Genomic DNA, 14,045 nt, shown 5'->3' with positions numbered 1-14,045 from the left:
GACACAGTGTCTCTAAGGTGTTCCTTCCATTGGACAAGGCCTTGACTATACAAGCTATGATCTGCTCGTTGCTTCGCGCCCCACAGAATTTCAATTCATCTTTGCATTCGCTTGCTAGAGCCTCATACGAGGTCATCCAGTATGGCAGGTTTCATGCCCGTCTGTTCCAGCTGGATCTGCTGGACAAATGGTCTGGGTCTCACCTACATGCACCAGATGGTAACTTTCGCCAAAATCACGGATTTCCCTGTTATGGTGGCTGCAGGTCTCTCACCTGGTGGAGGGTTGGAGTTTCAGTATCCAGTCTTGGATACTGCTGATAACGGATGCCAGCATTCGAGAATGGGGGGCTGTGACCCAAGGGGCCCAATTCCAGGGGACGTGGTCGAGTCAAGAATCTGCACTCCCTATAAATTTTCTGCAACTCAGGGCAATTTACAATGCTCTCCTGCAGGCCTCCTCTCTTCTCCAAAATCAAGCCATCCACGTGCAGTCGGACAACACCATGGTGGTGGCGTACATAAATCGACAGGGAGGAACAAGAAGCAGGTCTGCAATGCAAGAGGTGTCCAGGATACTCCTCTGGGCGGAAGCCAACATAAGGGCCATCTCGACCATCTTCATTCCAGGCATGGACAATTGGGAAGCGGACTTCCTCAACAGGCACAATCTTCATCCAGAAGAATGAGGTCTTCACCCTCAGGTGTTTCAATGACTGATTCACTGGTGGAGCTGTCCACAGATAGACCTGATGGCTTCTCATCTCAACAAGAAGCTCCATTGTTACTGTGCCAGGACAAGGGATACGCAGGCCACGGCAATCAACGTTCTGACAGCACCGTGAACTTACCTGTTTCCACCAATCCCTCTCATGCCCAGAGTTCTGAAACGAATCAAACAGGAAAGCATTCTGGCAATTCTGATTGCCCCGGATTGGACTAGACGGGCCTGGTCTCCTGGCAATGTCTCTGAAGGCCTCTGCCGCTTCTAGATGACCTCCTTCAGCAAGGACCGTTCCTCTATCCAGACTTACAGCAGCTGCGTTTGACGGCTTAGAAGTTGAGCGGGAAATTCTGGCGAGAAACGGTCTCCCCGCCAAGGTTATTTCTACTATGCTCCAGGCCAGGAAGATGGTTGTGTCAAAACATTATCACCGTAAAAGGAAAAATAAGAATTTACTTACCGATAATTCTATTTCTCGTAGTCCGTAGTGGATGCTGGGGACTCCGTCAGGACCATGGGGTTTAGCGGCTCCGCAGGAGACAGGGCACAATAATAAAAGCTTTAGGATCAGGTGGTGTGCACTGGCTCCTCCCCCTATGACCCTCCTCCAAGCCTCAGTTAGGATACTGTGCCTGGACGAGCGTGCATAATAAGGAAGGATATTGAATCCCGGGTAAGACTCATACCAGCCACACCAATCACACCGTACAACCTGTGATCTGAACCCAGTTAACAGTATGATAACAACGAAGGAGCCTCTGAAAAGATGGCTCACAACAAGAATAACCCGATTTTTGTAACAATAACTATGTACAAGTATTGCAGACAATCCGCACTTGGGATGGGCGCCCAGCATCCACTACGGACTACGAGAAATAGAATTATCGGTAAGTAAATTCTTATTTTCTCTAACGTCCTAAGTGGATGCTGGGGACTCCGTCAGGACCATGGGGATTATACCAAAGCTCCCAAACGGGCGGGAGAGTGCGGATGACTCTGCAGCACCTAATGAGAGAACTCCAGGTCCTCCTCAGTCAGGGTGTGCCCCTGACCAAGTAGCAGCTCGGCAAAGTTGTAAAGCCGAGACCCCTCGGGCAGCCGCCCAAGATGAGCCCACTTCCTTGTGGAATGGGCTTTTACTGATTTTGGCTGTGGCAAGCCTGCCACAGAATGTGCAAGCTGAATTGTACCACAAATCCAGCGAGCAATCGTCTGCTTAGAAGCAGGAACACCCATCTTGTTGGGTGCATACAGGCTAAACAGCGAGTCAGATTTTCTGACTCCAGTCGTCCTGGAAACATATATTTTCAGGGCCCTGACAACGTCAAGTAACTTGGAGTCCTCCAAGTCCCTAGTAGCCGCAGGTACCACAATAGGTTGGTTCATGTGAAAAACAGAAAACACCTTAAGGAGAAATTGAGGACGAGTCCTCAATTCTGCCCTGTCAGAATGAAAAATTAAGTAAGGGCTTTTATATGATAAAGCCGCCCATTCTGACACACGCCTGGCTGAAGCCAGGGCTAATAGAATCTTCACCTTCCATGTGAAATATTTTAATTCCACAGTGGTGAGTGGATCACCAATGTGACTTTAGGAAACTCAAAACAACATTGAGATCCCAAGGTGCCACTGGGGGCACAAAAGGAGGCTGTATATGCAGTACCCCTTTTACAAACGTCTGAACTTCAGGCACTGAAGCCAGTTCTTTCTGGAAGAAATTTGACAGGGTCGAAATTTGAACCTTAATGGACCCTAATTTTAGGCCCATAGACAGTCCTGTTTTCAGGAAATGTAGGAAACGACCCAGTTGGAATTCCTCTGTAGGGACCTTCTTGGCCTCACACCACGCAACATATTTTCGCCAAATGCGGTGAAAATGTTTTGCGGTTACATCCTTCCTGGCTTCGACCAGGGTAGGGATGACTTCATCTGGAATGCCCTTTCAGGATCCGGCGTTCAACTGCCATGCCGTCAAACGCAGCCGCGGTAAGTCTTGGAACAGACAAGGCCCCTGCTGGAGCAGGTCCTTTCTTAAAGGTAGAGGCCACGGTTCTTCCGTGAGCATCTCTTGAAGTTCCGGGTACCAAGTCCTTCTTGACCCATCCGGAACCACGAGTATCGTTCTTACTCATCTCCTTCTTATGATTCTCAGTACTTTTGGTATGAGATGCATAGGAGGGAACACATACCCTGACTGGTACACCCACAGTGTTACCAGAGCGTCCACCGCTATTGCCTGAGGGTCCCTTGACCTGGCGCAATATTTGTCTAGTTTTTTTGTTCAGGCGGGACGCCATCATGTCCACCTTTGGTTTTTCCCAACGGTTTACAATCATGTGGAAGACTTCCCGCTGAAGTCCCCACTCTCCCGGGTGGAGGTTATGCCTGCTGAGGAAGTTTGCTTCCCAGTTTTCCACTCCCGGAATTAACACTGCTGAGAGTGTTATCACATGATTTTTCGCCCAGCGAAGAATCCTTGCAGTTTCTGCCATTTCCCTCCTGCTTCATGTGCCGCCCTGTCTGTTTACGTGGGCGACTGCCGTGATGTTGTCCCACTGGATCAATACCGGCTAACCTTGAAGCAGAGGTCTTGCTAAGCTTAGAGCCTTGTAAATTGCCCTTAGCTCCAGTATATTTATGTGGAGAGAAGTCTCCAGACTTGATCACACTCCCTGGAAATTTTTTCCTTGTGTGACTGCTCCCCAGCCACTCAGGCTGGCAACCGTGGTCACCAGGACCCAGTCCTGAATGTCGAATCTGCGGCCCTTTCATAGATGAGCACTCTGCAGCCACCGCAGAAGAAAACACCCTTGTCCTTGGAGACAGGGTTGTCCGCTGATGCATCTGAAGATGCGATCCGGACCATTTTCCCAGCAGATTCCACTGAAAGGTTCTTGCGTGAAATCTACCGAATGGGATCGCTTTGTAAGAAACCACCATTTTTCACAGGACCCTTGTGCAATGATGCACTGATACTTTTCCTGGTTTTAGGAGGTTCCTGACTAGCTCGGATAACTCCCTGGTCTTCTTCTCCGGGAGAAAACATCCTTTTCTGGACTGTGTCCAGAATCATTCCTAGGAACATTAGACGTGTCGTCGGAAAAAGCTGCGATTTTGGAATATTTAGAATCCACTCGTGCTGTCGTAGAACTACTTGAGATAGTGCTACTCCGACCGCCAACTGTTCTCTGGACCTTGCCCTTATCATGGAAAGCGTCCATATTTCTTTTAGGAAGAATCATCATTTCGGCCATTACCATGGTAAAGACCCGGGGTGCCGTGGACAATCCAAACGGCAGCGTCTGAACTGATAGTGACAGTTCTGTACCACGAACCTGAGATACCCTTGGTGAGAAGGGCAAAATTTGGACATGTAGGTAAGCGTCCCTGATATCCAGTGACACCATATCGTCCTGGTTCGCTATCACTGCTCTGAGTGACTCCATCTTGATTTGAACCCTTGTATGTAATTGTTCAAATCTTTTAGATCTCACCGAGCCGTTTGGCTTCAGTACCACAATATAGTGTGGAATAATACCCCTTCCCTTGTTGTAGGAGGGGTACTTTGATTATCACCTGCTGGGAATACAGCCTGTGAATTTTTTTCCAATACTGCCTCCCTGTCGGAGGGAGACGTTGGTAAAGCAGACTTCAGGAACTTGTGAGGGGAAGACGTCTCGAATTTCCAATGTACACCTGGGATACTACGTGTAGGATCCAGGAGTCCACTTGCGAGTGAGCCCACTGCGTGCTGAAACTCTTGAGATGACCCCCCACCGCACCTGAGTCCGCTTGTATGGCCCCAGCGTCATGCTGCGGACTTGGCAGAAGCTGTGGAGGACTTCTGTTCCTGGGAATGGGCTGCCTGCTGCAGTCTTCTTCCCTTTCCTCTAACCCTGGGCAGATATGACTGGCCTTTTGCCCGCCTGCCTTTATGGGTACGAAAGGACTGAGACTGAAAAGACTGTGTCCTTTTCTGCTGAGATGTGACTTGGGGTAACAAAAGTGGATTTTCCAGCTGTTGCCATGGCCACCAGGTCCGATGGACCGCCCCTTTATACGGCAATACTTCCATGTGCCGTCTGGAATCTGCATCACCTGACCACTGTCGTGTCTATAAACATCGTCTGGCAGATATGGACATCACATCTACTCTTGATGCCAGAATGCAAATATCCCTCTGCGCATCTCGCATATATAGAAATGCATCCTTAAAATGCTCTATAGTCAATAAAATATTGTTCCTGTCAAGGGTATCAATATTTTCAGTCAGGAAATCCGACCAAGCCCCCCCAGCGCTGCACATCCAGGCTGAGGCGATTGCTGGTCGTAGTATAACACCAGTATGTGTGTATATACTTTTTAGGATATTTTTCAGCTTCCTATCAGCTGGCTCTTTGAGGGCGGCCGTATCTGGAGACGGTAACGCCACTTGTTTTTATAAGCGTGTGAGCGCCTTATCCACCCTAAGGTGTGTTTCCCAACTCGCCCTCACTTCTGGCGGGAAAAGGTATACCTCCAATAATTTTCTATCGGAGGAAACCCACGTATCATCACACACTTTAATTTATCTGATTCAGGAAAAACTACAAGTAGATTATTCCCACCCTACATAATACCCTTATTTGTGGTACTTGTAGTATCAGAAATATGTAACACCTCCTTCATTGCCCTTAACATGTAACGTGTGGCCCTAAAGGAAAATACGTTTGTTTCTTCACCGTCGACACTGAAGTCAGTGTCCGTGTGAGGTAAATGGGCGTTTTTACAAGCCCCTGACGGTGTCTGAGACGCCTGGACAGGTACTAATTTGTTTGCCGGCCGTCTCATGTCGTCAACCGACCTTGCATCGTGTTGACATTATCACGTAATTCCTAAATAAGCCATCCATTCCGGTGTCGACTCCCTAGAGAGTGACATCACCAATACAGGCAATTTGCTCCGCCTCCTCACCAACATCGTCCTCCTACATGTCGACACACACGTACCGACACACAGCACACACACAGGGAATGCTCTGATAGAGGACAGGACCCCACTAGCCCTTTGGGGAGACAGAGGGAGAGTTTGCCAGCACACACCAAAAACGCTATAATTATACAGGGACAACCCCTTATACAAGTGTTTTCCCTTATAGCATTTTCACATATGTAATCATATCGCCAAATAAGTGCCCCCCCTCTCTGTTTTAACCCTGTTTCTGAAGTGCAGTGCAGGGGAGAGTCTGGGAGCCTTCCTCACAGCAGAGCTGAGCAGGAAAATGGCGCCGTGTGCTGAGGAGAATAGGCCCCGCCCCCTAAAACGGCGGGCTCTTCTCCCGGAGTTTGTGAGATCTGGCAGGGGTTAAATACATCCATATAGCCTCAAGGGCTATATGTGATGTATTTTAGCCATAAAAAAAGGTATAATACATTGCTGCCCAGGGCGCCCCCCCAAGCGCCCTGCACCCTCAGTGACCGCCGGTATGAAGTGTGCTGACAACAATGGCGCACAGCTGCAGTGCTGTGCGCTACCTTATGAAGACTGAAAGTCTTCTGCCGCCTGTTTCTGGACCTCTTCAACTTCGGCATCTGCAAGGGGGGTCGGCGGCACGGCTCCGGGACGAACCCCAGGGTGAGACCTGTGTTCCGACTCCCTCTGGAGCTAATGGTGTCCAGTAGCCTAAGAAGCAAATCCATCCTGCACGCAGGTGAGTTTACTTCTCTCCCCTAAGTCCCTCGTAGCAGTGAGCCTGTTGCCAGCAGGACTCACTGAAAATAAAAAACCTAACTTAAACTTTTATTCTAAGCAGCTCAGGAGAGCCACCTAGATTGCACCCTTCTCGGCCGGGCACAAAGATCTAACTGAGGCTTGGAGGAGGGTCATAGGGGGAGGAGCCAGTGCACACCACCTGATCCTAAAGCTTTTATTATTGTGCCCTGTCTCCTGCGGAGCCGCTAAACCCCATGGTCCTGACGGAGTCCCCAGCATCCACTTAGGACGTTAGAGAAATATATATTTTTTGGTGTGAGAGTAGAAAATATTGTCCTGTGGCGTTTCGACTGGGTCGTTTCCTACATTTCCTGCAAGCAGGTGTTGACATGGGCCTACGGTTAGGCTCCATCAAGGTCCAGATTTCGACTCTCTTCATCATCTTCCAGAAACAATTTGCTGTGTTGCCAGAAGTACAGAATTTCCTAAAAGGTTTTCTTCATATTCAGCCACCCTTCGTGCCTCCCATGGCTCCATGGGATCTCAAAGTGGTTTTGGCTTTTCTCCAGTCAGACTGGTTTGAACCCTTAAACAGGGTGGATTTGAAATATCTCTCTTGGAAGACGTCACATTGCTGGCATTAGCCTCTGCAAGACGTGTGTCAGAATTGGGGGCCTTATCCTGTAAGAGCCCTATTTGATATTTCATAAGGATAGGGCTGAGCTCAGGACTCGCCCGCAGTTTTTGCCGAAGGTTGTGTTGGCTTTTCACGTGAATAAGCCAATAGTGGTTCTGGTGCTGGCTGACACATCAATTGCTCCAAAGTCCTTGGACATTGTGAGAGCTTTGAAAATTTACGTAAAGAGGATAGATCGTCACATGAAATCTGACTTGCTTTTTGTCCTTTATGAAGCTACCAAGATTGGTCATCCAGTCCATTGCTCGTTGGCTCAGGTTGACCATTCAACAAGCCTATTCTTCGGCAGCTTTACCGCTGTCGCGTTCTATCCAGGCCCACTCCACTAGGTCAGTGGGTTCTTCCTGGGTGGCTGCCCGGGGTGTCTCGGCCCTACAATTGTGCCATGCAGCCACTTGGTCTGGTTCAAACACGTTTTTGAAGTTCTACAGGTTCGACACCTTGGCCTCAGATAACCTTCAGTTTGTTCAGGCGGTTTTGCAGGGGTCTCAGCACTCTCCCGCCCATTCTGGGAGCTTTCGGACTTCCCCACGGTACCAAAGTACATTCCCCAGTATCCACTAGGACGGTAGAGAAAATAGGAATTTAATACCTACCAGGGCTGTAAGTGTTAGTTCTGGTTGGGTCTACTGTTGTTGTCCCTGTTCCATGTTGGGTTAGCATTGCAATCCTTTGTCTTTCTTAGCATTGCTCTCCTCTGTTCTGGTTAGCACTGCTATCCATCACTGTTGTGTGTTGGTTCATTACCTCACCACTTTGTTATGTATAACCTTCTCTCTCACTATGTCCGTCTCCTCGGGCACAGTTTCCTAGACTGAGTCTGCTAGGAGGAGCATAGAGGGGAGGAGCCAGCACACACTAATTACTTCTTAAAGTGCCAGGCTCCAATGGACCCGATCCATACCCCACGGTATAAAAGTGCATTCCCCAGTATCCACTACAGACTACGAGAAAAGGAATTACCGGTACGTATTAAATTCCTATTTTTCCACTGAACACAATCCCAAACTGGGACAGACCCACCACAGTGCCGATCTGGGTTATTCCCAGATCGGTACCGCTTACACTGCACATGGGTGCAATGCCGGAGCTTGGAGATGATGTCATCTTCTTGCACCAGGAGAGCAGCTCTACCCATCCTGTAAACTGGTCCTGGGTTGGTTAGTCGTTTACACTGCAGTTCATCCGGTACCTTCCCGGATAAAACCCTGCTAGGTACCTGGGAAGGATTCCCGGGTGACTGGAGCCAAGTGGACCATTTCCACTTATCTAAATACCGGGTTGCTGTGCGTTCATATGCAATAACCCAGGATTTTCAGTTCAGTGGAAAAGGGGTGAAACAATTAACCTAACAAAATAAACATTGCTATTGGGATTTTGTTTATCTTACAACATAATCTGTATGTTGCATATAAGCTTTTATTGACAATTTATGAATAAAAATATTTTTTTAAATTATAAACCAATTAATCATTGGCATGCTGTGAACTTTAAGTGCAGTTTATAATTACCCCTTTATCATATGCTTTTTATAAACTCCACATACTGGCTGTGACTAGTCTAATTGAACCATATTTTTTATTCAATTTTTTTTGATTGTTTGAATGAGTAATTAAGGGGGCAATTGCTATTTCCATGAAACCAGTTGGGTTCATCCTTCAATAAATGAGCTGATCATTTAAAAACTAATTTGTGTTTATTCAGGATGTCTTTGCATTATATTCTGTTAAGGTTTAAAGTAACAATTAAGTGTGACAAATATGCAAAAATAGAAGAAATCAGGAAGGGGTCAAAAACTTTTTCATGCCACTGTACTGTATGTAGCATTTCTTTAGCATGGAGGAATATTAAAGGAAAGGAGGGCCAATTAATAGATGTAGCCACGCTCATCATGCACTTCGTCTATTGCCGCCATATTCACTGTGAATCAGTGACGTGCGGTGGGGTGAGGCAGGCGAAGCAGAGCCTTTCCTGCCATACTAAACGTTTGTGCCAGAGATTTGACTGTATAAAGTGTATGAAAAATACAAATAATTTGTTTGAAATATCTTCTTTGCATTATTCTAATAATTTTTATAGCCAAAACTCTGGAGTAAAAAGTCTATGGCAGGTGACACCTGCCTATCTTTTCCGCACATCTCTAATCAAAACTCACCAAATTTCCAGGAGTTGCTGCACCTGTGTGTAATGCCCTTTGGCTGAAATTTTGTGTGTAAATCTGGCTCTGGTTCTAGGCAGTGCCTCCTCAGTCTTTTAGCTCACCGCAGGTCCCTGCTGTGAATGGGGCCTGTGTGCGTCTAAGACGTGCATGCAGGCAAATGATGTGCACGCGTGCCTAGATGTAGCCACGATGAGCGTGCCTACATCTGTACAGTCCAGCCATGATGCTGCAAATTAAATAAAATCTTACTCAGATATGTATTTATCCCAAGGATTTAGGATTATGACTTTTATACATTTATATGATGATAAAAATCAAGTTCTTTTTAGTTGTGGAAAACATTTGCAACGAAATTACTTTCCACTTTTTGTCACTCAATACGAGAGTTAAACATTATGATTTAGGGACCTATTTATCAATTATTTGGGGAATATCACACGTAAACATGTTTTCTGGGAGTACCCACAAGTAAAAAGTATCCCCTCAATGCATCTATAAGGAACCGCCAATATCTGCTACAGTATCCTGTTTTTAATCGCAGAAGCAGCCCCCACTGAAAATCTACCGCACATAGGACCTCATTCCGAGTTGATCGCACCAAGCAACTTTTTGCTGCTGTTGCGATCAACTAATCTCCGCCTATGGGGGAGTGTATTTTAGCATAGCAGGGCTGCGAACGCTTGTGCAGCCCTGCTATGCTAAAAAGTTTCCTGCAAAACAAGACCAGCCCTGGACCTACTTGCCCTGTGTGTCGGATCCAGCAATGATGGGCACGGCTTTGACGTCAGACATCCGCCCTCCGTTCGCCTGGACACGCCTGTGTTTTATTACCACTCCCCGAAAACGGCTCCAAACGGCCAGGTGACGCTCCGACACGCCTTCCTTCTGTCACTCTTCTTGCGGTCGCCGCTGCGACCGCTTTCTTTGTTTCCAACGTCTGCCAGGCAACGACGCGCGTACGCTATGCGCATGCCATGCATGCGCAGTTCTGACCCCATCGCAACGCTGCAAGGAAGTGCAGCACGCGATTGGGTCGGAATGACTCCCATAGACCGCACATGCGCAGTAGTGCTGTGGAGGCATCAAATACAGAACCTTTAAGCTAAGAAACTTTAGATTCTGTTGTCATGCAGGGATCCTATTGATGGCAATCTCATAGCCATGATGCAAAAGCCAGTAGAGATATGGGGTAGAAAATTGTGGTAGGCAGGGAGAATGACAGAAATGAGAGACAGAGTAACAAAGGAGACAACACACATAGAGAAAACTAGGTATACTTTAGGGTACGTGAGTTTAAATTTTGTCAAATTTCACTTTTTGAAGCCAGGCTGAATCTGCTCTGTACACATTATCATTATTATTTAAGTTTTGGACGCTGTAACTTACTGTACCAGTACATTCTTAAATCATCATAATTTTCAGTTTAGTTGGCAGTTAACAACAAATAAAAAATATCTTACATACAAGTAATACTAAAGCTTCAGTGGTGATATTCAATTTGACTATCATGGTACATCACATTTGGGCAGATTCATTTAGCTGCAGTGTTTACCGCCTGGATAAACCTTTGGGTTTAATGGCTGGAACTACTAATATATTAGGCAATTTCTCTATGCGGCAAACAAACGTTAACCCATAGATTTCGTGTTAAGAGCTCGGAATCTATGGATTACCTTGCACGCTAAGCCTCAGAGGGTGCATTTAAAATGGATTTTCCTCGCAGCTCTTGATGCTGCAAGGAAAAATCTACAGCAAATGCATCCTCTGGGGCTTACAAGGTGAGGTAGCAACACTTAATTGAATAGCTCCGGGCTGAGCTTTAGCAATAGCTAATTAAATCTGGCCTAAGTTTGCAGATCTAACTTGTTTCCCATATAACCTTTAAGTAAAGGGGTCGCTCACCTCAGCCAGAACAGATAGAACGTAGATGTTATTCATGGTAAACACTAAAACATGATAATCAAATATGCCACCAGGTCCAGCAGAGTCATAGAAGGCAAAATAAGGAATGAAGAACATAATCAAAGAAGTGTAGATCCCATATATGATATGAATGATGATCCTAAGCAAAAGATTCTTGTCCTTCTGTACTGTGATGTACAGTTCTGGATGCTGACGACTAGTCTTACTATCCACATCCTATATATGAGAAGACAACAAGATTAGGGTTTTGCTGTAATTTGTTTTTGCTGTTTGTGGAATAATAGTATGTACCGATGCTCTGAATAAAGCCATCCCTGCAATGGCTATATATTATTACTACAGTACCATACAGGGCAGGGCTGGCCAAACCGGTCCTCGAGATCTACCAACAGTTCATGTTTTCCAGGCCTCCTGGAGATCTGTAGAATTGTCAGTTAGGAATGAATGCAGCACATCTTAATTAGTAATGACTACACCTGTGCACCAGCTAGGTGGTCTGGAAAATGAGTACTGTTGGTAGATCTCGAGGACTGGTTTGGCCAGCCCTGATACAGGGTATCCGGACTCCAGGTCGACAGCACAAAGGTCGACACACCTTAGGTCGATGCCAATTGGTCGACACACCTTAGGTCGACATGGACAAAAGGTCGACAGGAACAAGGTCAACATGGAAAAAGGTCAACATGAGTTTTTCACAATTTTTTTTCTTTTTTGGAACCTTTTCATACTTAACGATCCACGTGGACTACGATTGGAACGGTAAAGTGTGCCGAGCGAAGCGGTAGCGGAGCGAAGGCACCATGCCCGAAGCTCGCTCGCCATGCGAGGGGATGCGGTGCACTAATTGTGGTTCCCGGTCACTCTACGAAGAAAACAACACCAAAAAAACATAAAAAACTCATGTCGACCTTTTTCCATGTCTACCTTGTTCCTGTCGACCTTTTGTCCAGGTCGACATTTTGTCCATGTCGACCTAAGGTGTGTTGACCAATTGGCGTCGACCTAAGGTGTGTCGACCTTTGTGCTGTCGACCCTCAGTCCCAGACCCACCATACAGTATGTAAAAACTTAAAAAGCAGTACTGCAGCTAACATCTGATGCCAGGACATTTAAGTGCTGAAAAAATCATACAGTGCTAGCATATTTCTGGTGATTTCCATTTACTTTTATATGATTACTACTGTATTCAAATGAAATTAATGTATTTTGGGGGATTAAATCACTTGTAAAAGGTAATTGTTTATATTCAATATTCTGTAATATAAAACTTTACAGAATTTTTATTATTATTGATAATAATAATAATTATTATTATTACAGGTTGAGTATCCCTTATCCAAAATGCTTGGGACCAGACGTATTTTGGAACAATTGCATACTATGATGAGATTACCTAAATCTAAGCACAGAATGTATTTATGTTACATATACACCTTATATAAACAGCCTGAAGGCAATTTTAGCCAATATTTTTTTATAACTTTGTGCATTAAACAAAGTGTGTCTACATTCACACAATTCACACACAGCCTGAAGGTCATTTAATAAAAATATTTTTAATATTTGTGTATTAAACAAAGTTTGTGTACATTGAGTCATCAAAAAACAAAGGTTTCACTATCTCACTCTCATTCAAAAAGTCCGTATTTCGGACTATTCCGTATTTCGGAATATTTGGATATGGAATACTCAACCTGTATTATTATTTTATTTATATAGCGCTCTTTCTCAAAAAGGATTCAAGGCGCTTAACAGATACATAGCAGAATAAAGTACAGAAAATAATGAAGTGCAGAACAGCTTTGCATAAAATACAGAAGCATGAAGATAGTAAAGAGACATTATGGAAATGATTGAGTAAACAGGAAAGTCTTGAGTCTACTTTTGAAGGATTCTGTAGTTGGGGCCTCTCTTACTGTGCGGGGAAGTGAGTTCCATAGAGTCAGAGCCGCGTGAGTAAAAGCTCGATCCCCAGTTGAATTACGGAAGATTCTAGGTACTGCTAAAAGTCCTTCATCTATAGATCGCAGTAATCTAGTGGGGCAGTATGGGGTCAGAAGCTGCTTCAGGTACTTTGGGCCCTGGTCATGTAGTGCTTTGCAGTGGCAAACGCATGATTTGCATGGGGGGTTTCCAGTACTGGGCGGAGCCAATCACGGGGGTGGGGACTGAGGTGACCCAGTATATGCTGGGTCCGTAAAACTAGTGTGTCTGTGTGTGTGTATATGTATATATATATATATATATATATATATATTTATATATACATACACACACACACACGTACATATACACATATACATAGCATATTAAACATGCATACACATATATATATATATATATATATATATATATGTACACACACATACAAGTACACATATATATACACATGAATATATATATATATATATATATATATATCTATCGTGTGTGTGTGTGTGTGTGTGTGTGTTTATATGTATGTATGTATATATATATATACATGTGTATATATGAATGCACATGGATATATATGTACTATAATTAAAATAAAGTAAACTTTTATTGCACTTACAAGTGCCACCAGGAAGACAGCAGGCTGCAGAGGACGCTAGACAGCCTTTAATAATACTCATGCAGCTCAAAAAAAAAATTATTATTATTATTATTATTTTTTTTAGTGGAGGGGGGTTTCTGGGTGCTCGGAACCCCCCCTCCCCTCCCCTGGGTGCACCACTGCTTTGAAACTCAGTAAGCCGATCTTGAAGATGATTCGCCATTTTACAGGCAGCCAGTGGAGTTACCAAAGCACTAACTAATAACGATTACGGGTCATCATTGCTACATAAGGTGAATGATGTCCCTAACGCA

At 45.1% G+C, this 14,045-nt stretch overlaps 1 protein-coding gene across 1 annotated transcript in view; it reads right to left on the bottom strand.

Moving 5' to 3' along the window:
• LOC135046821 (phospholipid-transporting ATPase IK-like) overlaps window positions 1-14,045 on the bottom strand; it is a 1,701,102-nt gene that overhangs the window by 143,396 nt on the left and 1,543,661 nt on the right. The window contains exon 25 of the mRNA XM_063955407.1: window positions 11,175-11,411. Coding sequence (XP_063811477.1) covers window positions 11,175-11,411 — 237 coding nt within the window. The remainder of the gene's footprint in view (window positions 1-11,174; window positions 11,412-14,045) is intronic.

Source organism: Pseudophryne corroboree, chromosome 1 (genome assembly GCF_028390025.1).
Source record: "Pseudophryne corroboree isolate aPseCor3 chromosome 1, aPseCor3.hap2, whole genome shotgun sequence".
Classification (NCBI taxonomy): Eukaryota; Metazoa; Chordata; class Amphibia; order Anura; family Myobatrachidae; genus Pseudophryne; species Pseudophryne corroboree.
Note: the sequence above shows the minus strand (reverse complement) of the source record. Positions and strands in the feature narration are given on the sequence as shown.